Genomic DNA, 27347 nt, shown 5'->3' with positions numbered 1-27347 from the left:
CAAACTCGGTGCTTTTTCATTCTATACTGGGGTAAATTATCGTCTTTGCCACATTTATAGACTTTATTGTGCTTGTTACATCCTAAAATTATTTTTATAACATGGTTCATTTCTATATTTCTTTTTAACTAAGTGAAAAATAATTGTAATTTATGTTTCTATGCATTCGATCGTTGTCTGAATAACTAAAAACTGAAATGTTTATTCCTCCAGAACTCCAAAATGAACATTTAATTCTAATATAAGAATGAGGTAGTTAGAATATATTAAACCAATAAATGGCCTCTGGTAAATGCAAATATTTGATCACCCCTGTGACCACAGGAGATAAGAGCCATCAATTCACAGGAATTAATGTGAATAATTGTAAAATTCAGAAAGTACTGGTGTCATCTCCTCTTTAACTTAATGTCAATAAATGTTCTTTTATTTTACACACTTCTGTATTGCTGCTGCCAGACCCTCTAAACTTTAAACTCTTTGAATAATTTGAATTAACACAAGTTACAACAACATTTAGCTTCCCTTTGGGATCAATATGGTATTGGGATATTTTGCATTTGAACTGACTCGAATTTAAACCTGCTTCTTTAGAGCAAACCCTTCAGATTCCGATTGTTTCCACAATGCTGTTTGTGATTGGTCCGCATAAATATGATGGCCTTTCTTTTACTTTTTGATTATTCTCACAAAGGCGGGAGCTGGTCTTTAGGTACCAAAGTGTAAGTATAGTCGATATACAGCTTTCCATAGTTAATAAGTTAAGCCTTAATATCGGTTCGATTGATATTTCTTCTGTTGTGTGAGAGGTCTGATAATTGTTCATATAATTTACGTTAGTACAGATCCCACATGGACCCCAAAACAATCCCTTTATAAACACAGGCCGCATTGACTATGAACTCACGATAAGCTGAGAAAGTAATGAAACCAAAATTGCATGGTTATATAACAGATTTTTCTTGGATTGTAAGGTGACAAAGAGGCAGCTGAAGGCAAGCTGCTGCTTGGAGACCCAATACCAAGAAAATACCCTTGAGACACTTTGGCTTTTAATATAAAGTGGATTTCAAAGTGTAAAATTTGTATTCCTTGTTAGGATCCTGAGCTGTTTTGAGGTTTGTTTATTCTGTATTCTTTATTTTTTATTAGGACAGTCTTGTTTCTGTTATACATTAATTCACCCTTCCTCAGTAAATAGTTTATTACGTTTATTTCTTGTGCCTAGTTGTTATCGGTTAATCTAGTTTAATTATGTTTCTTAGGTCTAGTTCTTCTTTAGTGTTAAATTTATTTCCCAGTCCCCTGTGTACTCTCTCTTGTGTCCTATGCCACTTCCTCTCTCTCTCTCTCTCTCTCCTCACACCTGCAACCCGTCTCTAATCAGCCATTTGTTTTTTGCTCAGTTATCAACCTCCCCAGTATATACACAACTCATTCTCAGTTCCTCCTTGCTGGCTCCTCCAGTTAAATACTGTTAATTCCCCGTTGTTCGTGTTAATTTTTGTTGTTGTTCTGCTCTGGCTCCCTGTGTTTCCTGTTTTGTTTTATTTTATTTGTAAGTTTTTTTGTCATTTTTTTCCTTTTATTTAAAATATTTAACATGACCCATGCTCCTAGCTCCAGTCTGCATTTTATTCCATCCATAAACGCACAACTCATGACATTCACGGCAAAGATGAAATTAAAAAAAAAATAAAAATAAAGTTCTTGTAAATAATACAGTTTCATTTAGAAATCAAATAGTCACGTCACAATCTGATCGTCAAAAATTTTTGTCGTGGGTTTTTAATAATTCAGGCTCCTGCCTGTTTAAATCTCGCTCTCCCTGCGATGCAACTTCCGTTTTCAGCACCGCGGACAGCTCCGTCTCTCTCATTTTTTTTTTCTTTCTCCCCCCACCTCGCCGAGACCTTATACGGCAGCTTGAGGCGGGGAGGTAAACTTTTGCCAATATCCTGACTGAAGATTTGTACCCGGTTGTATGCGGAGCAGTGTGCGCGTCCTTCTGCTCCCATGTCCATCACAGCCGCACGCCGCAGCTAGAACCAAGAGCGTCCGCCGCCCGACAAGGGGAGAGGCTCCGGAGGCAGATAAAGGCTCTCGATATGAAATGAATATGCCCGGATACGATTCCGTGAGACAGATTCGCCGTTATCTGCTGCGGGGGATTAAACTGTAAGCGTGATCGTTATTTAAAGACAAAAAAAAAAAAAAGAGAGAGAAAATTGAAAGGGAAAAAAAAAAGAGTCGAGTGACCCACAGCACAGAAACGGAGCCGAGAGAGGTGGTTGAAGAGGAAAAAAAGACTGCTGAGCCAAAAGGGGGGGACGCGAAAGGAGGGAACCGATCTGCATGTGAGACCGCTGGTCCAGGCGCGCGCACACCGGAGGCAAGAGATGCAGCCCGCGAGCAAGCTCCTGACTCTGATTTTCCTCGTCTTCATGGGCACAGAACTCACCCAAGTAGGTTTGCTTTTCTTCACGCCATTTTCCCACCTGTTTGTTTATTCTTTATGTATATGTATCTAAAGGTTAAGTGGCTCTCCCTCATACAAGGAGACCCTGAGAATTAGCCCCATTTCCCCCCCTCCACCCTCTCCTCCTTAAGCAGATTAACAGCCCGGGATTACATGGTTGTGAATGCGTTGTGCCTTCACTTATCTCCACCGCTGACACATCGGTCCTCGTTAGCGGAAAGGTCTGATTTAACATTTCCACCGTTCTGCTACCAGATGTTGCCCGCAGCTTCCTGTAAATAAATAAATAAATAAATAAATAAAAATAATTTTAAAAAAGGCCATCAATTAACAATACTAATGGACTGCTGCTCCTTACAGAAATCGGAGCTAAACAATCAAGTGCAGTGTCTCAAATAAGAGGGGTGGGTGGTGGAGGGGGGCTTGGGGGGATTTGAGCATGCCCACTGACCACACTCTGAGTGAAGGGACCAATTATTCCAACAATGGGCTCAAAAAAGTGTGCGTACAAAAAAAAAAACAGTCAGACGTTGGGGTTGTTTATTAAAGACACCTGACAGGCAGTAAACATCATAAACACGAGACTGCCACGCTGGTGAGAGCGTGAGGGGAGTGGGTTTATTCATCACCAAGGCCGCCTCCTACGCCGGAGTGAAGGATTTTTATTTATTTATTTTTCTCTTATTTATTATTTAATTACGCTTGCTTTAGCACAAAGTCATATTTTTCTGTGTTGCGAATCCAACTGCAACTGGTAATCGGAGAGAAAATAATATCAAATGTGGAACGAGGCACTATCAATAAATTCTGTCCCCCCCCCCCCCCCATTGGCACGCCACAAGGCACAAACTCAATAATGTGGGTGTAAAGTAGTTTGCTGCAAAAAAAAAACCCTGCCGGCCCTGACAACCAGTGTGTCGGGACAATATTGACAGAATGTGGCTTTGAGAGGATTGGGGAGATGGGGCAGGGGCTGTGGGGTGTGTGTGTGGAAGGGGTAGGGTGGATTCCAACAGGTTTCATGGGAAATGCCATGAACAAGGAGGAAGTTTTTAGTCAGGGAAGCAACAGCTTGGTTTTGACATTCATGCAAGGATGTTTTATTTTTTTTGGTAGAAGTTTGGATGCTAACATTTTTGTTGGTCTGGCAGCGAGTTCTTACTGGCAAGTCAGCAAAATGCAGCTGCAGATGATGCTGATGGAAGCAAGAGGGGAGGAGGGGCAAGGGGGCCACATGGATGTTTTGAAGTTTCCTGATAATCCTGGGGCGCCACAACAAAATCAAAGAAAGAGAATGGACGGGATTGTTGTCCTAAAGATAACTTTATTGAGTTTCGAAAATGCACAAAAATCTGCAAAGATTCCCTTTGCCCTGTTGACAGTTCATGACCCAACTTCTTAAACATGGCCGCTACTCCCAAGTTGTGCCAGTAAACAATCTATTTTGTACTGATACACTCAACAAAATTAAATGAAAAGAGTTTTACTTGTATTCTTAACAAACTTACAGATTTCCCCTAGTTTGTGGCATTTTGGGGGTGGGGGCAGATTGCACAAATCATCATCTTAAAACAGTAGTTAGAGTTAAATGCAGGTTTTGACCAATATATACAAAGCAATTTCTATGTGTGTCTAAATCTTCCATTTTTGGTATTCCAAAACAGCCAAAAACAAAGTAAATGCCATTTTTCTCAAGCCATGTTTTAAAGTAAACTCTCATCAATGTATAAGGTTACAGTGCTTAAAAAGTCGACTAAATTTTAAAAGTAAAGAGTGAAAAAAAACTCTAGTCTTTTTACAATTTTATACTTTTAAACTTTGTGTTGCCACCCAAAGATAGGAGGGCACCCTGGGTTATATATCCCATGTTCCTCTGTGTATCACATAATTTCTCCATTCATTTTGGTTCTTATTCTCAACTGAGCTCCTCTCTAATAGCTTTTATAAAAATGTGACACATTTTTTGGTTTATGTGATACACATAAACCAAAATAACCCTCAGCTGCTTCCTGGTTTTATACATTACTTACTGGAGTCTTATAGGTGCATTTCCTTACAGCGGACTGTAAACCGACTAATATCAATTTAATTAATCAGTTGTGAAATGTGGGTATGAAATGTCCCACTGGCAAGTACAAAAGCAGCAGGCACCTGTTGCCACCCATTAAAGCTTGACAGTGAGTTACAGCGCAGGCACCCTCTTGAATTCATATTTGAAGAAAATATGATGCACATAGGGGTTGTCTTGGCAGGATGTGACGAATTCATAGAGGTGGATAGAAAAGCGTTTTGCCTTCCTTTCTGGCGTTGCGACCAGCGGCCTGGTTCCTGTGCAGGTCAGGGCCCGCGACACACTGACAGTGTCTTTTCTTTGACGGCCTGTGAGAAAGTCGATATTCTTGCACAAGAAAAACTAAAAGACAAGATACCTTGACAAAGCTGCAGCTTTTATTGCCTCTGCTTCGTGGAAACCTTTCGGTGTAGGAGGGGAAACCAAACATCTTCCCACCCTCAACTCTGACTGAAACCAGGTAGGGAAAAATAATACAATTCTTTCTGTAAATATTAAGGACTTGCAGGTCTTACTGTTGAGCTACATCAGGAACTTTCCCACAGTTTCAGACGCAAAGTTTGAAGGAGAAGGTCTTTTCCTTGAGACATCTGGCTGTAGCAGCCAGAGACCCCCTCGCTGCGTTCATCCCGCTCTCTGCTCCCTGGGTTTACTTTTGGCTTTGCAGACCCCACGCTCCCTCCAAGAGGAACAGTAAGCATTCAGAGCAGCATCTGCTCCTCACCTGCACCGCCTCTTCCACCAATGGGCTTCAGGCTCACATCCTAAAGTACCTCAGCAACACATGATGGAGCAGGTGGTGACGTTGAAAGCCATCTTTTCGACGCCGTGCAACGTGGTAATCCAAGAATTAGCTCAGCTTGTAAAGCTTTTTTTTTTTTTTTGCTTGTGTAGGTACAAACTGGCTTTAAAGGCTTTCTTTGGAGGAAACTAAAAAAACACAAAGAACAATGATACTCAGTCTGGCATTACATGGGTTCAGAGTGGATTTCATTATGCGTGGTGTGATTGGCAGCTGATGATTATGATTCAGTACGGCCGACTGAGGCACTGGGTGGAGAGGAGGAAGGAAGCAGAAGAGGAGTAGGTGGAGGTACGATGCATTTCACAGCGCATTTGTAGGCTGAGATATGTGATGGGTTCTTTTGTCCCCACTCTTTTTAAAAAGAGCTAAAACTCTAGATTCTGAATGTGACATTGTGGTTGTCCTACAAGGTAAAAACAGCTGCAGCAGCACAAAGAGCCCAGACAGAAGTACTACTCTCATCAAGCTTTAATGCTCAATCTCAGAGCAGTACGAGGTCGTTGTGGAGGTGTGCTGTAAAATATGCCAGCTTGGGTTTTTTTTTTTTTTGTGGTATTTATTTCCCAGCAGCTCTGTTGCTTTTACCTACAGATTTGTTCATGATGAATGCATTGTAGAAATGACTTATCAGTATTATTCTCAGGCAAACGCAGCACATAACAGTTCACTGACTGCTCTTGTTTGTTTGCATGAACCCCATGAGGATAAATGCTCAATCAATGCTGCTGCATATCCTCCAATCTGTCTTGATAAACAGTCTGACTGACCCATCTACAAGAAGGTCAATGATTATTAATCACTCTCTGTCAACATAACTGTTGTCCTCCATGATTAAATCCTGAGGGCTTTAGCTGCATGGGCTTATCAAGAAAGAGGTACATCTATTCCTTTTGAGGTTACTTTCAGGACACAGTCCTTCGTTCCTTCCCTTTTTCTATTGCATTCTACATTCCACAAAAAGGACCAAGTTTGGTGTTGATTTCTGAATCGGCTATAAAAAGTGGACTTTTACTTGCTGATCTATTTACAAACTACTAAAGCATACAATGTCCCCCCAAGATTAAATGCAACGGGCTAACATAACTTTTAAATTACGACTGTTTACATAACTATGAAACTTTAGGTTTCGGTTAACACCTGTACAACTGGTGCATTTTTCAACAAGTAATGAGAGAAAGGGGCCCATAGGCGATCATGTACTAATACTTAATCATAGTACATAAGACTTATAGTACATAGGGCATTTAAGTCTGATATAAAAACTACATAGCAAATAGTACACTTGTTGTCACTAAATTTGGCAATACATTGTCAGAAATGTATGCACATTAATTAACATTTACTTTCCATTTACACTTATGTTTTTCAATGCACATAAAAGCAATATCTGCTGCTGGATAAAAATAAAAAAAAGTTTAACACATACAGAATGAAGTCACTGCTAAAAGCTCAAGTCAACATTAACTGATGATCTTGAAGGAGTGTTTTCAAAGTGTTTTTTTTTTTTTTTTTACCACTACCTGAATTAGTCCCAGGGGATGGGATTCAGACATTTTCTATCAGTGGTAATATTTCCCTAACTTTCCAGCCTTTGACCCACAAAACACTGGATGGGACTTGTGACCATCAGTCAGTTCTACTGGTTCATATAAGCAGGGACACTATGACCGCATTTCCATCAATATAATGGTTTTCTACATATTTTTTTTTAAATCTCTTTTGACAGTCACAGCACAAATTTGTACAGTACATACAGTACATGCAAAGGTCGGTGCAAGTCAAACCTGAAATCCCCGCCAGATTATATTTGAAATGCGCCTTTAATAAGTAATGTATATTTAAACTTGCAACGCCAAAATCAGCTACAAGATGGCGCCAGAGTCACACGAATGAAAAGCAGATTCTCTGATTTAACCGAACGCTTCCATTTCCATCAGACACCCAAATCTCAAACACGCTCATTCCAATGCTTTTGCAAACCGTCTTGCCTTTTGTGTTGCACTTTTTTGTGTTGGCTGTGCAGCTATACTTTTTTTTTCTTTGGTTTTTTTTTTCAAGTTTGAAGCGAATGCTCGAGATTTATTGTGCGGACATAAGAGAGAGAGAGAGAGAGAGAGAGAGAAATATGACCGCCAGGATCACAGAATCCTCTCAGACATCACTTGTCTGACTGACCTCATTGTCGTGAAGCTTGTGACGGTCGGCTTATTGACGACTCCGCTGAGGTCCGAGATTGGCTATTACAATGAGCGGAGCCCGTACTGTGTGACATCATTGCGTCTGGCGCTGTGGAGATCTACAGCACCTCCTCTTTTCCTTTTTTTCCCTCCCTCCTCACATCCATTTGGAGCCACCCGTACGAGCAGTTCATCACAGAGCGCACCCAAAGCAGGAGGCGGACCCAGATAGTAAAAGGCGAACCGGAGACCAGGAGCAGCATTGTGCGGGACGGCCAGCAAAGAGGATCTATCCATCCGCTGCGTGCTTTCGGGGTTTCTTTTGTGGGTTTTTTTTAAACACCCGTCGTGCACTTTTTGGGGGTATCGAGCGTTGCGGCTCTCTCGCCTCTGTCCCAGATACCCATCTGCGCGTCTGCGTCCGAGCACTCCCCGCATCCGCTTTTCCTTTTGAAGATGCCCAAGAAGAGCCGAGCCGAGCCGGAGACCCGGTCGGACCGCCGAGATGCTCTGGGCACCGCGACTCGCCTCCCCGGTTTCTCCACGGAGTCCGTAGAATGAAGGAGGATTAACGTCGAGTCCGAGTCGTCCGGAGCGCGAAGAAGATGACGGTGCCGTTGTTGAAGATCGGGGTCGTGCTGAGCACCATGGCGATGATCACCAACTGGATGTCGCAGACCCTCCCCTCTCTGGTGGGGCTCAATACTACCAAGCTGACGGCGGCGCAGGGAGGGTACCCAGACCGGAGCACGGGAGTAAGTTCCATTCATTGCCCCATCAACCCCCATAAGAGATCGGGCCAATTTTTTTCCTCCCCCATCACTTAAGGGAATGTTAATTATAGGAAAGCGCTGTTGGTTCATTCATAATTTAAAGCTGAGCTCGTGCCGTGCGCCCCGGACTAGTAAAGGATTTTGGAGAGGCATCATCGATTCCTCCTCTGGTGTTTGATGTTGCGCTGCTGCACCGAAATGGAAAGTTGGTCTTTTATTTTATTTTATTTTTTCCCTCTCACATTTGATTCTAAAAATATATGGAAATTTAAATGCTTCAAATGTAAAAAAAAAAAAAAAAAAAAAAAAAGAGCGTGCTTTCCTCGATCCCCTCTGAAACAGCAGCGGTCTTCATCTTTCCTCTCCACAGTTGGGTGAATGGAAGAAGGAGGCGCTCAATGCCACTGCTGGATGAATCAAAATCAAGTATTTGTCATGCTGCTCTTGTCAAATATTTGGATTTTAAGCAGTGAATACAGTAACTGGCCTAGTGTAATTAATCCCATTAACAGGGGCGCCTGTAGGAAGTTTTAAAAAAGGGGGTGGCCCAATGGGTGCCGTTGATAATCCAGGGGGTAGTATGCAATTTTTTTTTAAACTGTAGGAGTTACTTGCCTTCTGTTATGTGCGGGTTAGTGCATAAGAGGATGACAATTCAAAGGGGTGTGCAACAAAACAGTTAATGAAATAAGCATGAATGAATGCATGATTTAACTCATCAATGTTTGGCTTCTCCTCTGTGTTTCAAGACTGCCTGGACCAGGAGAGGCAGCAGATTTCTAGAAGTGGTCATTGCTTTTCTCCACCGCTGTACTCCTTCAACATGGTGCCTCTGCATGGAATGATTTTCAGAAATCGTGTCAGATAGATTCTGAAAATAGATCAAAAGTAAGAATTCCCATTATTTTCCATTCGGAAGCATCAATCAGCAGCGCGTGTGTTTGACGGCCTTTTGAGTTTAACACAAATTAGGCTCTGATGCTATTATTAACTCCACCAAGGAAGCTGAAAACCATTTATTTTCTTATAGGTTATAGTCCTTAGGGGGAAAAGTAATAAAAAGCCTTATGCGTGAATCTTTAGTTGTTTTTTTTTCCTAATGCAATTAGTGAGTACTCAGTTGTAGCCTCATTCCCCTTTTGTTTTATCACCGCCTCCCTGGCTGGATTAAAAGGCAGCTGACACACAGTAGTGAATGTGTTTTTTAAAAAAGCCACTCCTTTTCTCTGATCCCAACAGCAGGACGGTAAATGGATTAGTCACGTCTCTTGTGATGGATTATAAAAAGAAAAAAGTGACGTCATAGTTCTGGAATCGTAGAGCAGTGACCCATATATAGACTGAAGGCAGAGAAAAAAAAATGTACTGCACATTCTTTGGTGAGACATAGTTTAGATTCAAAACATTTTTGTCGTTTTGAGGAACTAAACTCAACAACAGTGCATCAAATTGGATGCAGCTGGTTGATGGGTTTATACACTGAAGTTCTTTTTTTTTTTGAAGGACGTGCTAAACAGGACGGTAGTGTTTGAACTGCTGATCATCGATTGGAGCTGGTCATGAAATAATAACTGCATTCTGATTTCTGGTTATTGATTGGTACCTCCATAAAAAAAATTTTTAAACAACACCCACAAAAAAACATTCCTGATCATCCTACCTACAATCACAGTGTGGATGTAATGTGAACATGACACAAGGAGCAAATACAAGTAAGTTAGCATTGATTCAATTAAATTTTGAATATCTTCGCTTACATGGATACAGCTAGTCCTCCTGGGGCCACCGGGGCCTCATGGGACCCTTAGTTGTCATGGAGTTGCTTCTTACCTCAGGTTGACTCGTAAGTTATGAGCGTAACCGGGGCATTCAGTTTTTAAAGTACATTACATAACAGGGGAGAAATCATTTGTTTTCATATTATATATACCAAAATAATACGATCAAAGTGAAACCAAACAGCATTTCTCTTGTTTAGAGGAGGTTCTTCCCCTGTTTAAGACCAAACAGCCCTGTGGGGAGTAGGAAAAGGGCGCAGCACCTGAAAACATTTCTTGAATCCCAGCAGCAGGAGGATTTGCCTGAGCAACCCTTATAACCTCTAGGTCAGTGATGCCTTTGGACAAGTCTGCGTTTAGTTTCCATGGTAACCATGCTGACTTACCTGCCGATCAGTTTTAATGGTATGGTATTCTGATGCATCTTCAGAACGTGCGGCATTTGATGGCGAACAGGCGGTGCTTAATCATGGGCATGGTCCAGAAGTTGATGCGTATTTCACAAGACAGCAAAGCTTACTGTTGTTTGTTATGATTTTTGAAAAGCTATGTTTTTCAAGCCATTTGACAACACTTTTTGATTTTTTTTTTGTTGTCTTTTGCTTGAAGGTGTTGCCAGCAAACCCAGAGGAGTCGTGGCAGGTGTACAGTTCCGCCCAGGACAGCGAAGGGAGGTGTGTCTGCACCGTGGTGGCGCCCCAGCAGTCCATGTGCTCGCGGGATGCTCGCACCAAACAACTGAGGCAGCTGCTGGAGAAGGTAATTGCTTGGCTAAATACCCAGCAACGGCAATCAGCGTCTCACAATGCCCAGGGTAGCCATTTTTACCTTGTTTCACGCTCACAAAGAGATGGTCCCCCAGTCACCTCCCTGAATATGGGACAAGAATAGAAATCAAGTGTCTAATGAGCTCCCTGGAAACCCAAGTCATCATGGGAGGCAGTTGAACGCTGTGCCTATGTTGCGCTGCGTGCATCCAGAGCAACATGTCTAATGATGCAACGCAGCTCAATGCCCAGCCTGGGAGCTACAACGCAAACATTGGTAAACAAGCTAATCCAAAGTAATGCAGATTAGTCGATTTACACGAGCCGACATCAACAGACTCCTCTTAGTTTAGGGAGTTCATCAAGTAGAACATTTCTGGAGACACCAAATGTCTGAACAGTATGCCTTCTTCTCTTCTGAGGCCCCTGACTAGCTGCCTGATGTCAGAGTTTGTGAATCATCACAAAATGCGTGCCAAGCCAAAACAACATATTGGAAACCTGTTGCTTTTTCTCTACACCAGACACTCAAAGCAAACCTTTGGGGTAGAGGGAAAAAAAACAAAGATATTTTAGAAATTCAGCCTCCATTTATGTTTACCGGATCCCCAGGTCCAGAACATGACCCAGTCCATCCAGGTGCTGGACCAGCGCACCCAGAGGGACCTTCAGTACGTGGAGAAGATGGAGGTCCAGCTCCGTGGCCTAGAGACAAAATTCAAGGAGGTGGAGGAGAACCACAAGCAGAACATTGCTAAGCAATACAAGGTAAGGAGGTCCCTTCTGCAGCCATCCATCCCACCACCATACCCTCAGAGATTGCTGTGTCACTCAGTGTTAGCAGCCTAACCCATCCTATGTTGTCTGTCAGTAGAAAGAGTATAGAATCACCGCAGTCATTATAGTAAATATAGTGTATATCCCTCGGTTTGTAAATGCCCGTCTCTTTTACGTAGGTGGAAAAAAAAATGCTACCAAAAAAACCTAGTGTCACCATCAAGATTTTTGATAAATCATTGTAATCATCCACTTTAAATTGCTATTGTTTCAGCATAATATTAGCTTAACAAACACACATATGCACTATTATACTAGATACAGGAACTATAAGTATCTAAAAGAATTTTCTCTTTTAAAGCAAGAGTCTCTACTTATGTCTCCTCCTAAACCTGGTGCTTGAGATCACATCTGACATGCCGTGACATTCTGGTAGCATTTGCATTAGTGCCCTTTACATCGCTGCCTTTTTGCTTCAGTTCGATGCAGCTCAAGTCGACACCTTTAAATTATTGAGCTCTCCCTGTCAATGGGCCTGAAACCAAACAGCGCTGCAGCCGTGTTTAGCTTCGCGGCTAAATTCATGACATTACAATCAATAAATGCTCATCGAAATGCATTTGGTCAAACATACCAAGGTAAGCTGTTGGAGATAAACACCTCTCAAGTCAGCTGCCTTCAAAGAAATGCTGCCAAAGGGAAGCAGTGGAAGAAATCCCATTTGACACAGCTAATTTGACACAGCAAGATTTAGCTTCATTTTAATTGCAAATAATTGAAAGCACTTTTATTGAATGTGTTTCAATAAAATTTGTTATATCATAACAACAAATTGAGCTACTACTTAGTCTCATTAAAAACATAAGTTTGTACAAATGGAATAATGTATTGTTTAATATGAATATTTCTGTTCTTCTACATATAAACTGGAACAGATTAATTTTGGCATTGAATGCAATAATATTGTCTTAAAGTTTCATGTTAATCCGCTTATACAACATATTGTCCTTACCCTTACTAAAAGACTGATATTAAACCTTAATGTATAAGTAAATTTATAGTAAGTGTGTAACAATACATTCAGCTCAAATGACAATTCGATGTGATACATATTAGTGGTTTCACAGGAATAGACAAGATTAGATTTGTCCATTTCTGGGTAATTTTACTATTTACTATTTAGTAAGTAAATTTACTCTTTTTGTTGCTTTTTCCACTCTGCGTTGTAAAGAGTGTGCGATCGTTACAGAAAAATAATTTGACTAGTCTATGTGTTGCATTATATGCATAATTTAATGTGCTCTTAATTTCTTCTAGGCTATTGTCATGAATGTACCTCAAATTGCCACATCTCCAAGCTTGCATATGTGTACTAATGCCTATTGATGCATACTTAACACATACCAAAGGTCATACTGAAAGCACTTGTAAATTATGTCTAACTAAAGTGTATCTTAAATTTTTACATTGATATCTATTTTTTAATTTATCGATGTTAATTATGAGGGCTTAATGCCACAAAAGTATTGAAAATGATTATTTTCTTGTCCTGTATAAGTCTTTAGCTTTAGTTTCCCTTGCGGCTAACAGTTAATCAGTTTTTCTACAGCGTTTCTTGTTTACATTAGCGTCTTAAGTCCCTTGCTAGTAGCATGGGCAGACAAACTCTGTCCAGGCAAAAACAAATATTCTGTTGTCAGTTTGAGATTTTGTTTCACCCGTTACTGGTTTCCTAATAATAAATAGGCAAGGGATTTAGCTACGTGCACATCTATACCACATAAATAGAGTTTTGCTGCATTGAATCTAAAGTAGCTCCTGTTTTCATGCCATCTGTCTTGCACTTCTCCAAGTGTCTCATCCCCGTCATTTAAGCATGCGAAGCACACAACCTCACGCTGCCATTTTCAGTGCATGCGCGCAATTTACTGTGACATTGTTTAAGTGCATTTTACTAAATATGTGTGTGCCTTTGTGTGTCTCTTGAGTCAGGTTAGAAAGCTCTAGCCCCTGTCAACAGTCTGTTATTTTCTTGCTTGCAGGGCTAACTTTAAGACATGTAAAGAGAGCCACAGGGAAGAAGAGGCAGGTCAATTCCAGATTCCCCCCCTGAACTGCGCCACAGTACTGAGAGTGTTTGGGCATCAAACAGTTAATTTACCCTTAGCATCATTAAGATTAAGAGACCTCCCACCCCCCTCACCCTTCTCCCAAACCAACCCACTACTGATCTATTCCTGCATGTTACTGCTGTCAACGTTTTCCATCTTAAAAGCTTTTTGCTGGCGTAAATACATTTATTATTATTATTATTATGATGATTATTATTATTTATTATTATTATTATTACTAATTGGTGTTAGTCACTTTTCTTTTGGCTTTTGTCTATGCATATTTGGTTAATCAGCAACTCTTTACGTAAAACTCTAGACGTAAAAATTCGAGACACTTTGTTGTGTGTGACATGTAAAGCATGTAACCCTTATTACAATGTTGCATTTTGAACGTTGATGACCAATAAAGAGCTTTCCCAATTGTTGTCCGTGTACCGAGGGCTTGCTTTTAAAAAAAAAATAACAACAACAAAAAAAAAAAACGGCTGCTCGCCGTCCAGAGAAAGGGGGCCCGACCCCGCCCGCTCCGCTCCGTCCAAGCGGGTGGAAAGTATTCTTCGGGTTTGTTCGCTCAGAGACACACCTGCACAGACAAACTACGTAAAAGTAAAACAAACAAAAACAAGTACACCTGACGCACAAACACCGAACACGAACTCAATAAGTGTAGAAGCAGGGCAGAGTTAGAGTAGTCAGGCTCAGACAGGTGTTTTTTTTCTTCTTCTTCTTTTCTTTCTTTTCTGGAAAACCAGTCTCTCTTTTTTTTCATTTCTTTGGTCGCGCTTGACACTCAACCGAGCTTATTCTAATCCTTTCAGGCCATAAAGGCGAAAATGGAGGCGCTTAGGCCGTTGATACCAGTGTTGGAGGAGTACAAAGCCGATGCCAAATTGGTATTGCAGTTTAAGGAGGAGGTCCGAAATCTGACGTCAGTTCTAAGCGAGCTACAAGAAGAGATGGGGGCCTATGACTACGAGGAGCTCCACAACAGAGTGTCAAATCTTGAGGAGAGACTGCGAGCATGCATGCAAAAATTAGGTAGGCACAGAAAGTTGTTGACACACACTTTGCTTGCATGCACACACACTGACTAAAGATGTCATAATTAGCCCAGAAATTTACTTTCAGGCATACATACATGATGATGTGGAAAGCAAGGGAATATTGTGCGTGGGTTTATTCCTTGCAACCACCCTACCCTCAAAATACACCTGCTTTATGTGTAAAATTGCTCAAAATTTTTAAGCCACCGCTTTAAAGCGACCACCCTGACTTGTAGTATTTTGAAAGTATTTCAAGATGAATAATTCCCCAGGATTTTTTTTCTCCTCTAAAAGGTTTTTTGGGGGTTTTTTTTCTGGATTTTGGCTGCTTTTTCCCCCTTTCGCTGATGTTTGTGTTGAGTCATTGTTCCTGACCAAAGCAACAGAATGTGACACATGTTCCGCATAAATGTGAAACTAGAGAAGTGCAGGGCGGAAGTAGAAGTGCAGCATACCACCGGTACCTAAAAGACCCAAAACGGAAAGAATTCAATGTGAAAGTCTGAATGCTTTGGGAATCACCTTGCTGGTGCTAGAAATCCCCATTGCTAACTTTATTACTGCATTAATAATAGTATTTCATAAATTTGAAGTGAAAAATGGTCTCTTAAGTAACAAAGTACAACGAATACAAAGTACCAAAGACCAAAACAAACCATTAGATGGTATTGTAGCTTACACCTGAAGTGTCTTTGACTGTCAAGTACAACGGAGGATTTGTGGGCATTTCAGAGGGCATGTTCTCAGAAACTTGTTGAACTATTCGAATATTTTTCATACAAATTTGGTGTAAGTAGGTCATCATTAGCTATCTCTAAAGAGATAGCTCTAGTGATAGGAAAAAATTGGCAAATCAACACAGAAATGATTAAGCAGGCACAAAAATCAACCTTTTATGGCCGTCTTCATCCCAAGACTTAAATTCTTCACAAAAAAAGGCTGGAGTGAGGTAAAGACTAGAGAGCATATGAGAGGACCCTGTACTCTGCAGGGTCTAGAGACAGACGGCAAAAAGGAATAGTCAAATATTCCCCTCCCTCTTTGGTCCGAGCTTGTTACGTTATACTAGACTAGACTGGATGCTGCCTTATTTACAAATCAGGGTTAAGGTATGGCTGCACACAATTTTGCCACTGGTAATTTTATTAAAATCAATTGGATTTTTCCAAACTGATTAATTGTATTTGGGTTAAAGGCTGTATTTCATTGGGCGATTATGCTGCAGAAGTGCAAATAATTGATTTTAAGGGGTTTTCACACATTCTTTCCAGCAACTGTGTATCACCTTCCTAATTTACAGCATTAGAAATATTATGTGGCATCCTGCTTCCAGGAGAAGCCCTCATTTCAGCCTACCTAATATGCGTTCCTCAGTATGTGAAACCTGATTAGCTTCATTGCAGCAACCCCATCAGAACGGTATGATGAAGCACTTGCTGCCTCAAAGTGGCACACGAAAATATGCCTGCAAAGTCAGCTGCGCTGCTCACGTGGATCCAGTCTCATCTTCGCTTTTTAGCCCCTTCCTCAGTGTCTTCACACCTCTTGTGACAGAGGACGGTGCTAATAGATGCACACCCACATGGTGACTAAGATATATTAGAAGAGCAGAGGCACTTAGCACATCGCGGGTATATTGTGTCCCTGTTTTGAATAATTCACAGTGCAAGATGACAGAGGGGAATTTAGAAAGTGCTTGAGCCACAATGCCCTCTGTTAGCTCATTTCAGCTCGCTAACTGATTCTTCTGTCGTCTTACGTTCTGCGGTGAATCTTTAATCTTTTCGTGTCATCAAACAGATTTTAATATCAGGCGAGATTGACATAGGCAGATGCGAAACGTAGTTTTCGAATGATGATTTCATTGTCCCTCGTGGTTTACTCATGATTAAACTAAGATTAGTCACACATTTAGTTCAAATTCATTAGCAAAACACTTTGGCCAAATGATTAATTTCAGACTTGAGGAATCAATAAACTTATTAAATAGAATATTAATGATACAAACAAAGTTCAAAAACAGACTTTGGCACCAACTAGTCCAGTAAGGATTACAAAGTCATATTTCATGCTTTGAAACCACAGTGAGAATCATTATCCACAAATGGGGGAAAAAAACCCTTCCCAGGACTGTCTGACCTGCCGATATTAGTCCAAGAGTGCCTCAACGACTCATCCAGAAGGTCACAAAAGGATCGAGAACAAAATCAAAACACTGTAGGCCTCACTTACCTCAGTTAAGGTCTGTGTTGTTAATTCAACAACAAGAAAGGAGAACTGGGCAAAAATGATAACCCTTGGAGCTTCTGACTGCTTCAAAGGCTGTCTAATGCTGACTAGACACAAAGAGTATATCAATAAGACCTTTGGCAAAATACTATTTTAGTATAGTGATTTTCTATTACGGGCTGCACAGTGGCGCAGTTGGTAGCACTGTTGCCTTGCAGCAAGAAGGTCCTGGGTTCGATTCCCGGCCGGGGTCTTTCTGCATGGAGTTTGCATGTTCTCCCTGTGCATGCGTGGGTTCTCTCCGGGTACTCCGGCTTCCTCCCACAGTCCAAAAACATGACTGTCAGGTCAATTGGTTTCTCTAAATTCTCCCTAGGTGTGAGTGTGTGTGTGCATGGTTGTTTGTCCTGTATGTCTCTGTGTTGCCCTGCGACAGACTGGCGACCTGTCCAGGGTGTACCCCGCCTCTCGCCCGGAACGTAGCTGGAGATAGGCACCAGCAACCCTCCCGACCCCATTAGGGACAAGGGTGAACAGAAAATGGATGGATGGATGGATGGATTTTCTATTACAATGATGTAAAAGTAACAGCATTTTAGAGAAAGAACATCATACCTTCAGGCAAACCTGGTGGTGATTTTTTTAAGACTAGTTTATTTGTTGTAATAGATCCACAAATTTTGCTTTTCAAAAGAAATCCCTAAAGGAGACTATCTCACCATCAGTTAGATTTTTAGGTAAAACTTCACAGATATTACAAAATCAGGTCAATGAGCCAACAGATAGTCCACCTCTGAGTGGCTCAAAAATGGCCTAGCCAAAGTCTGAATTTAACTATAATTGAGATGTTGAGGCAACATCTCATAAAAAGGCTCCGATGTGGCTGAATTAAAGCAATTCTGCGAAGCAGAGCTGTCCGAAATTCATCCGCAGTGAAGTAAAAGATGGATTGCCAGTTTTTCCAAAAGACTGATGCCAGCTGTTGCCCTCCGAGTGTGACACAGTCGGATGTTAAATTTAGCGGTCATTTACTTTTTCACACAGGACACTGGGCAGCTTTTTATCTCTACAAGCTCACTGCATTTTGTGTTTGTCAAGTGATAATGAAATTAATTTGACTTGAAACAGTTAAGTGTAAAAGCAAAAGGAAAAAAACAAACAAAAAAAAAACACTCCACAAGGAAGTGAATACTTACAGCGCTGCTGTATATTTCACACTTATTTATATCAAAAGCCACCTCCGGCCCCACGGCCTGCCGGCACGGGGCCAGGACCCTTCCAGTGTTTCCGCTCCCAGTTCGCTGAACACGCTGTTCCTCGCGTCTGCGGCCAAGCAGCTGGAAACGGGAGGAAGCCGTGACCTCTGGGACGGAACGGTGGCGTGTGCGAGATCGGAAGAGATAAAGGCGAGGTCACCCAGCGAGACGCTGGCTTAGGCAGAGCAGAGGGTGGCTCTCCTTTTTATCTTTGCATGCTTGCTAAAGCTCTCATGCATCGTGCACACAGATGCACTCCAACTCCATGCCACCGTGCAGAGATTAAACTGGCCAAGGTCACTGGCCACATTTGCATATGACCAATAACAAGGGGGAAATGGAGGAAAAAAACAGAGGCGGCAAAAATTTTTTACCTCTGAGTGATAGACAGGGAGGGCTGTAGGAGGGGTGGTAATGGAATGGAGAAAGTGAAAAAGAGCAGGAAAAGCGAATAAGAGTAAATAGAGTCTCCGCTGAGCTGTCCTTCAAGCTGTTGTGTGCCAGAGAGACTAACCGGCCCGCGGCTGTCGGGACACAATGGCCATCGATCAAGTGGACATGCCAGCTTGCTAGGCAATAATCAAATAAATAAATCTCCCGTTGCCGTGCCACCGCAATGTGAATTCACACAGAGCCGCAGGCAAACGGAGGCCATGGAAACTCAGACACACCGATGGATGGAGGAGCAGGAGAGATACCTCTGCTGGCTGCTCCACGGCAGCTGATTCCACTTCTCTGTTTGGACCGTAAATAATATTAAACCGGAAAATACCCCAAAAAATCCCCCAAATTCAAAAATCTCATCAATGTATTTCAATGGGATTTTATGTCATACTGTAGACTAACACAAGGTAAGAGAAAACTCTAAAGTGGAGAACAACGGATGTGTGATTTTCAATTCTTTCTGAGAAGTGTGGTGAGCATTTGTGTCCGTCTCTCCATCCCCTGTATTTTGATGCCCCTAAAGTAAATCAGGTGCAACAAATTGTCTTCAGAAGTCACCTTGATGATACAAATAAGGATGTGGTTCCTTCCTAGTTCTCCGTTTGTAGGGAAGCACAGGAAAGTAGTAAAAGAAAAGTTAAGAATTAGTTTACATGTCAGTGAGTGAAATAAGAATTTGATTCTCCAGCTTTTCATGCAAATAAGGAAGAATTTTGACACCACTCTCTTTACGAAGGCTTTCGAAATCCTCCGAGTTTCATGGCTGTTGCTCGGTAACGCAAATCTTTGGCTCACTCGTTCTATTGGGCAGAGATCTGGTGACTGAGTAGGCCTCAATGTGACCTTAAACTGCTTGTTCTTTAGCCACTCCGTTATTGTGTGTGTAGATTTTTGAGAGTCTTACACAATTTGAAACGAGGCTGTAAAATAACAACGTGGAAAAAGCGTTGTTAGCACTTTGTAGATGCGCTGTATTTCCCGAGGGACTTCCAAGATTTCAATCTATTACAGCGCCTGGTGATAATAGATTGCCAAGCACGTCAGGCTGAATTGTGTTGAATGCGCTGGAGAAATCAAAGAACATGATCCTCACAATGCTGCCTGCCTGCTTCGTCCAGATGACAGTGGGTTTGTACGAAGGAATCCTCAACTCCAAATTCACAGCAATGACCAAACTGCAGACGTTCCTGAGCTTGTTTGCTTTCTCAAGCAAGAGTGATGAAATAAAATAAAATAAAACAAAATAAACAATGTTTAATCGTTGGGAAAAGTCCCATTTGCAGTTTGACACAACAAGTTCATATTCATCTAGAAACAATAATAATAATGTTTTAACTCAGGAAGAGTTCAGGAATCCATATTTGGTGGGATAACCAGGAGGTTCTCAATGGAGTTCAGTGCAGTGGGCTCTTCGTTTTTTCCAGAGCTGCAGAATAAAGTGTTCTAGAGGGAAAAAGACAAGAATGAAGGTTCACCTTCCTGCAAGGCTACGACTGGGTGGTTAAGATCAGCATATTCATGTTACCCATTTTTGCAAAGTAGAATGGGCAAACAATCAGTCTCCAAATTTGCAAAGCTTATAGGGACATCACCCACAAAACTTGCAGTTGCGGTTGGAGCAAAAAGGTAACTTTATAAGGATTGACTCTGAGGGTCAGTGCATTATTTACATAAAAGTTTTGAAAACCATGCATTATTTTTTCCATATTCATGCACTGTTTTGTGTTGGACTGTTTGTCACATAAAATCGCAATGAAACACATTTGTGTGCATACCATGCTAAAAATGCTAATAGGTTCTGACTGATGAGCTGGTTGTGCTTTTGTGGCATTGGCCGCAGCTCTTGTTAGGTTTTTTGCCCCCCGAATCCCCCACCCCACCCCATCCCACTTGGATTTGGCCTCTGATTCAGGCTAAACAAATTCAGGCCAAAAGGGGATTAGAACCTGTGCCGTATCTCCAGAAAGCAGATCCATCAGTGTTGCCCACTGCAGCATCGGTGGACTTCTAATGATAAACGCATGATTATAGAAAAGAAATAAATAAATCAATGGCCAATGTCTGAGTGCGGTCTCTAATCCCCCCCACAGTTAGGATTATGTAGTAGAAACGGTAGATCCAAAACGTGCGAGTATGCGTTTATCTCTCAGCTGAGGCCGAGGTGCAATTCCCACACATTCTCTCGGACATGACATATGCCGCGCACGGAGACACACCGGCGCTCCAGCACAAAGCCACGAGTCCCATTACATAAGAGGCTGGAATGTGACAGCGAGAGGGCTTGCAATGTGTGTGAAGATAAGCAGAGGGAAGCACAAATTAATCCACAATATGTCCACAAAGGGGCCGCGGCATTTCACTTCGGTGAAGAACAAAAAGGGGATGATGGACTAATGGATGAAACGCTTCGCAGAGAGAGGCGAGAGAGAAAGAGAGAGGCTAATGAAACCCATAAAAGAGCAGTCGTCACAGAGTTGCACTTTAAATTAGCTTTTTACTGTGGCTAACTCCCATCTTGTGATTTTTGAGAAGCCCTTCGCTATGATCTCAATTATTATTATTTTTTTCTCTCTCTCTTTTTCTGCTAAGAAATGGCTAGAAAGCCTAACGAATACAAACCTTCTAATCTCTGCCTGCGCGTATTAGATAGAGAGGATTAGTCTGAACTCAGTCAGGAGGGACGCAAGACCGGCGTTATTTTTGTCAAATTTAGATTAACACCTCAATCAACGCTAATTAGCGCCATGACGCCTGGTGGTTCACACCAGAGGAAAAGTACAGAGAGCCTCTCCCTTTCCTGATTTTTTTTTTTCCCTGTTTGTTTCATTTCCTTCACTTCTTCACACATTCCCATTCTGAGGGTAAAACAGGCATTAGCATATGTGAGCAGAATAATAAGCACTTCTTGTAGAGAACATCATGCATGGGGAAAGGCTGTAAGATACCAATGAGCTGGAGTGGAACTCCCAACTTCGTCCTTATTACAAAATAATATTTTCCCATAAAGCTTGACCTAGCTGAAGTGGGAGGGGAGTGGCATTGCTGCAGATGTTCCCATTTTACTTCTTTACTTGCAGCCTGCGGCAAACTGACAGGCATCAGTGATCCAATCACCATCAAGACGTCTGGATCCAGGTTTGGCTCCTGGATGACGGATCCGCTGGCGCCTGAAGGAGATACCCGGGTAGGTGCAGCACACAGTAACACAGCTGGGTTTTAAATGCGACCTTATGACAATGTCTAGTCTGGTTGTTGAAAAAGAATTGGACATTTAAAGCTGTTGGTGCTCTGCATCCCTTGGGGAAGTCGAACAGTGGAGCTGGAAACAGGTTGGGTAACCAGTTGGGTAAAATATATCTGCCAAAAACAGTTGATGGAAAACTTTTCCTATTTTACCACTTCTGTTCTTTATTTATTTATTTATTTTATATATTTATTTATTTTTATTTGATAATTGGCAGAAGAGATTATATTGTAGAATGTTTTTTGTTTTAGTTTCATTAGTTCAGACATGGCTGCACATTGGCGCAGTTGGTAGCACTGTTGCCTTGCAGCAAGAAGGTCCTGGGTTCAAATCCCGGCCCGGGGTCTTTCTGCATGGAGTTTGCATGTTCTCCCTGTGCATGCATGGGTTCTCTCCGGGTACTCCGGCTAATTGGTTAATTGGTCTCTCTAAATTCTCCCTAGGTGTGAGTGTGTGTGTGCATGGTTGTTTGTCCTGTATGTCTCTGTGTTGCCCTGGGACAGACTGGCGACCTGTCCAGGGTGAACCCCGCCTCTCGCCCGGAACGTAGCTGGAGATAGACACCAGCACCCCTCCCCATTAGGGACAAAGGGTGAACAGAAAATGGATGGATGGATAGTTCAGACATGCTAAGATTGCATGTCTGAACTTAGGTATCAGTTTGGGAAAACCTAGAAGACGATGTCATGGCTTTGGGCATTGTTGAAAAACTTATTTCCACAAATTTGAGTCAATTGGAGTTAGTGTCAGCAGTAACAGCTCAATTAGGTCACTGTTTCTTAATGAAACTTAGTTTCTTGAAAATATTGAAATTAGAAATCAGAAATGACCCTCTAAGGGAAACATTTTGATTTACTCACTCTGAAAAACTGGACATGGAGAAAATCGTAAAGAGACCAAAACATTTTCTGCCCAGTTTAATTATTTCCATACTATTCTGGAAATAACTAAAAATCTAATTTTAAACTTTGGCAAACTTTGTTAGGACTGTGTGGTAATCTTATTTATTTCCGGAATATCAAGAAAGCACATGAGCAAAACTTTTAACTTAAGTCATGCACAGTTTTTGCAATCTTTACAATTTGGCAAAGATTGCAATTTGGATTTTAATAGTGATTAAAATAACAGTAATTTTGATAGACGTAAAAATGTTGACCATCTGTCTTTTGTGACCAGATCTACAGCTGATATTTTCTTTGTAGAGGGAAAGACAAAGTCCACTTCTTTTTCCCAGCAGCTGTGCAGTACACAGGTACAGCTGCTCCAAAAGCTGTTCAACAGCTGGTCACTCTAACATTTCTTTGGCATCTTAATAAAAGGATCATAAAGCACAGGAACAGTTTGATTAGAAATTTTTAGAACTTTGCTAATCAAAGTTTATCATATTCTTGGGACATCTTATTATTAATGGTAATGGCCCATGCCAAACTGATTCTTTTTGGCTTTTTTTGTTTAAAATCCAAAGTGTTATAAAAGTGGGCATTTGTGACATTGCATGTACAAACCAAGAAAGAAGTTCCTACTTTAAAACATACATATTTAAGCTGCAAATAGCATCTACCCACAAGGCTAAACCAAATAGCGTTATAGATTTATTGTCATATGAGACAAAGATTAGTTTATCTGGTCACACTGACAAGAACACTTGAAGAAGATGAATTTTTAGTGTGGAAAAACTCTCTCCCCAAAGCTTCAATCCCTTTTTTTCAGCTTCAGTCCTACTGAAAATATGCAGTCTGAGTTTAAAAGCCAGGTCTGTGCAAGGAAACCAACTAATTTAACCAAACTCTACCAGACCCCGCCATGAAGAGCTGTCTAATATACAGCCAATATCATACGACTGCTTTGTTGATGGCTGCAAACCTGTGGTCATTAAACCTGTATGTTGGAAAAACAAAAGGCTAAATTCCCACAGTGAATATGGCATTCATGATTAAGACGAGTGTACGCAAAATTACAGGAACAGCTGTTACTCATATAATTATGATGCACTACAAAGAAAACGTTTGTAAGATTTTAACAGGGACGTCGGGCCTTGAAGAGGATGGAGCTCGATAACAGATAATCAATTTTTTAATTATAGCACCTTCCTTTAGAAAGCTGTTTCAAAAATAACACATTCCATACAGCCTATGAGGCAATTTAACATCAGAGTGAAGAAAAATTCTAAGAATTCAGTTGAAGTGTAAAAAGGGAGCTTCGTAAAGACTAAAAATTGTCGATTTTGATCAAAACACACCAAAAGGCGAAATGGCACAACAGTGTTTACTTGGCAGAAGTGGACAGTCTCACTCGACCTCTTTTTCTACTCCAGTGTGTTTTATCCCGTTCCAAGGGGACCTGCTCCCTGCATGTGACTGGCATTCACGAATCAGTCACAGCAGCAGGGGGAACCAGGTGGTGAAAGAGCCTTAGCCATATCGCTTCCGCAGAGACTGAGAAGGTATTAGTGGCTCTGGAATGGCGACCGCAAAAGGAGCCAACAGGAAACAGGGTAAAAAGCAGCTGAATCAAGATGGCATTATCCTGGCAGGCTCTGTCAGCTACCATCCTGAGGATGACATCATTGTTTTCTTAAATGATTATTATTAAAAGTGTTGTCGGCTCCAATGAAAATAAATCCCTAGAAATTGCTAACTTGATTAGGATGCTTGTTCATTATGACACTTAGTTTTGACTGCGAGGCAAATTTAACACTATGGAATTATAAGATGCAGAAATCTGAAGAATTCTTTTTCTTTTTATTCTGCTTAGGTTTGGTACATGGACGGCTACCATAACAACCGCTTTGTTCGGGAGTACAAGTCCATGCATGACTTCATGACGTCGGACAACTTCACGTCCCACCGGCTGCCTCACCCGTGGTCGGGGACGGGCCAGGTCGTCTACAACGGCTCCATCTACTTCAACAAGTTCCAGAGCCACGTCATCATCAAGTTCGACTTCCGCACCTCCTCCATCAGCAAGTCCCGGCAGCTGGACTACGCCGGCTTCAACAACGCGTACCACTACGCCTGGGGAGGCCACTCGGACATCGACTTGATGGTCGACGAGGGGGGCCTGTGGGCCGTCTACGCCACCAACCAGAACGCCGGCAACATCGTCATCAGCAAGCTGAACCCCAACACGCTGCAGATCATCAAGAGCTGGACCACCAACCACCCCAAGCGGAGCGCCGGCGAGTCGTTCATGATCTGCGGCACGCTCTACGTTACAAACGGATACTCGGGAGGAACCAAGGTTTATTACGCGTACTCCACCAACTCCTCGACTTACGAGTACATTGACATTCCCTTGCAGAACAAGTACTCGCATATCTCCATGCTGGACTACAATCCTCATGACCGTGCCCTCTATGCTTGGAACAATGGCCACCAGGTGCTCTACAACGTGACACTGTTTCACGTCATCCGCTCAGAGGAACTGTAACGGAGGAGGATTCAGTAAGGATAGATAAACATTGTCCTTGGGAAGAAGAGAAAAAGAAAAAACAAACTCATTCTATTCAATCTCTGACAGAAGAGACCGTATCGAGAACATCTTGTTGAAACAAAGAACTTGTGAAGGACTGCATTAGCCGTGAATGCAAAATGCATTGAATGTGTACATGAACACAAATCTATCATTGAAGTGTTTCATTCCAAAATTAGATGTTACTACTGGAGAAATACTGCAATATTATTTATCTAAAAAAAAAAAAAAAAGAAAGATAATTGAAAGGAATATTAAGGTTTTGTAAATAAATGTCTCAAGATGACTTTTTGATTTTAATTCTGTGTTTTATTTTGATAGCTGCCTTTAATAGTGGTATATTAGAGGCATTTTTATTTTGGAATGAAACTCTTTAATCGTTTGTTGTCTAGAAAAAAGATGATTGTAAAAATAGAAAATATATTAGACTCAAAATAGTAAGAACAGATGCCAATAAAAGAAAATACCACGCCTTTTTTTTTAATATAAGCAGATATCAACCTAAGGTCATTCCTGTGGCTCCTCCCAGATGAACTTTTCTGTGGTCAACAGGGGAAGGTCAGGGGTCAGGGGGGTTCCTGGAACAACGACTGTTGGCTACAAACTGTAGGATCCTCACCCTGCCCAAGATCCCACGGATAACAGTGGAATGTCAGTCCAGTCAGAGGACTGGGTATCCAAGAGGAAGCAGGTCTGTCATATAATTTTTATCAAAGTACAGTAGCAAATCTAAAGTCCATAGAGAAACAATAACATCTACTAAAAGACCTGAAGGCACTGACTGTTGATCGCGCTGTTTTTTTGATCTGATTTTTCCGTATCAGTGATTATGTGTTGAAACGGATTTCTTTGCATGATTGTTTTCTATAACTCCAGTCTGCTCTGCTGAATGTCCTTTGCTGTACGATACTACGAATTTACGCGAAAGGGAGTTGGAAGAAAGTGAAACACAATTCAAAGATTTAGCTAATTTTTTTTATTTTTTTTTTAGTTGTCCCCCGGCTTCTCCCTATGTAACATCTGCTTCTTTTGCTTCTGTTTCTTTGCCTCCATTTTAAATGTTCATGTACTATTCAGCCGCTGGTCTCCTTGTATTTATTTTGTTAAACTGTCAGAGGAATCTAGCTAGCTCACTAATCAATGAAGTAAAAAAAAAAAAACTGAATTTCTGACGTGATGCATTGTTGGTAAGGGAACCTGGTTCGCTTATCCTCATTTCACATGAGCCAGAAGTGGTCAGAGGTTTACATTAAAAGAATAATCCCATCTCATAGCCTGTATCCCCCCAGCCCCCACTGCGAGTGGAGCGTGTTTGTTAAATGTACGTATACCCTTGCTAAAAACAAAAGCTTTTCACCCTTTTTGCGCTTTGCTGGACAATGTATTGTATCTGAAATGAGATGGTCTATGAATCGTGTCAATAAAACAGAGAAATCTGATTCTCGGGTTGTTGTTTTTAAAAGTTACGGGCACCTTTTAGACAGCGTGTTTGGTTTAAATTGAGGTTCAAGCTCACATCAAATAGTGAGAACATCTTTTATTGCAATATTCTTTGAGGAGCATCCTAAAGAGTCATAAATAGTGCAAAATACTGAGTGTGTGTACAGCAGAAAATGCTAAATTCACTTTTTGAAGCGAGTGTGAGGAAAATGAAGGTCTCAACAATTACACGTTGTTTCTGCTGGCTGTGGTAAAGCAAGATATTGTCATATACTGAATACTTCACCTTCACATGCTGAAACAGAGCAATCATCTGTTTCAAGATCATTACGTTACTACATTTGTTAGATCTTTTTTGTCTAAAAACATTCCAACTTTAATCTGATTAGAGTTAATTTTTCCTTTACTAGCCAGAACGTCCTGTTGCAGATGATTGGAAAACAATGCAGTAAAAAATGTTTTGTGATAAAAAATTGAAA

The 27347-nt window shown here is 41.4% G+C and overlaps 1 protein-coding gene across 2 annotated transcripts; it reads left to right on the top strand.

Moving 5' to 3' along the window:
- The first annotated feature begins 1839 nt into the window (after positions 1-1839).
- Positions 1840-26867, top strand: olfm1b (olfactomedin 1b). 2 transcript variants are annotated; one of them, XM_028025479.1, is made up of 6 exons: positions 1840-2465; positions 10693-10842; positions 11463-11618; positions 14560-14779; positions 21791-21897; positions 24712-26867. In XM_028025479.1, the coding sequence occupies exons 1-6, from the start codon at positions 2400-2402 to the stop codon at positions 25384-25386; spliced, it is 1374 nt and encodes a 457-aa protein (XP_027881280.1). In that variant the 5' UTR covers positions 1840-2399; the 3' UTR covers positions 25387-26867. The 2 variants fall into 2 exon arrangements, with proteins under 2 accessions (XP_027881280.1, XP_027881279.1); XM_028025478.1 differs by lacking the exon at positions 1840-2465 and adding an exon at positions 7520-8287.
- Positions 26868-27347: the final 480 nt, after the last annotated feature.

Source organism: Xiphophorus couchianus, chromosome 8 (assembly GCF_001444195.1).
Source record: "Xiphophorus couchianus chromosome 8, X_couchianus-1.0, whole genome shotgun sequence".
Taxonomy (NCBI): domain Eukaryota; kingdom Metazoa; phylum Chordata; class Actinopteri; order Cyprinodontiformes; family Poeciliidae; genus Xiphophorus; species Xiphophorus couchianus.
The sequence above is the reverse complement of the archived record's forward strand: the minus strand, read 5'-3'. Positions and strand labels throughout refer to the sequence as shown.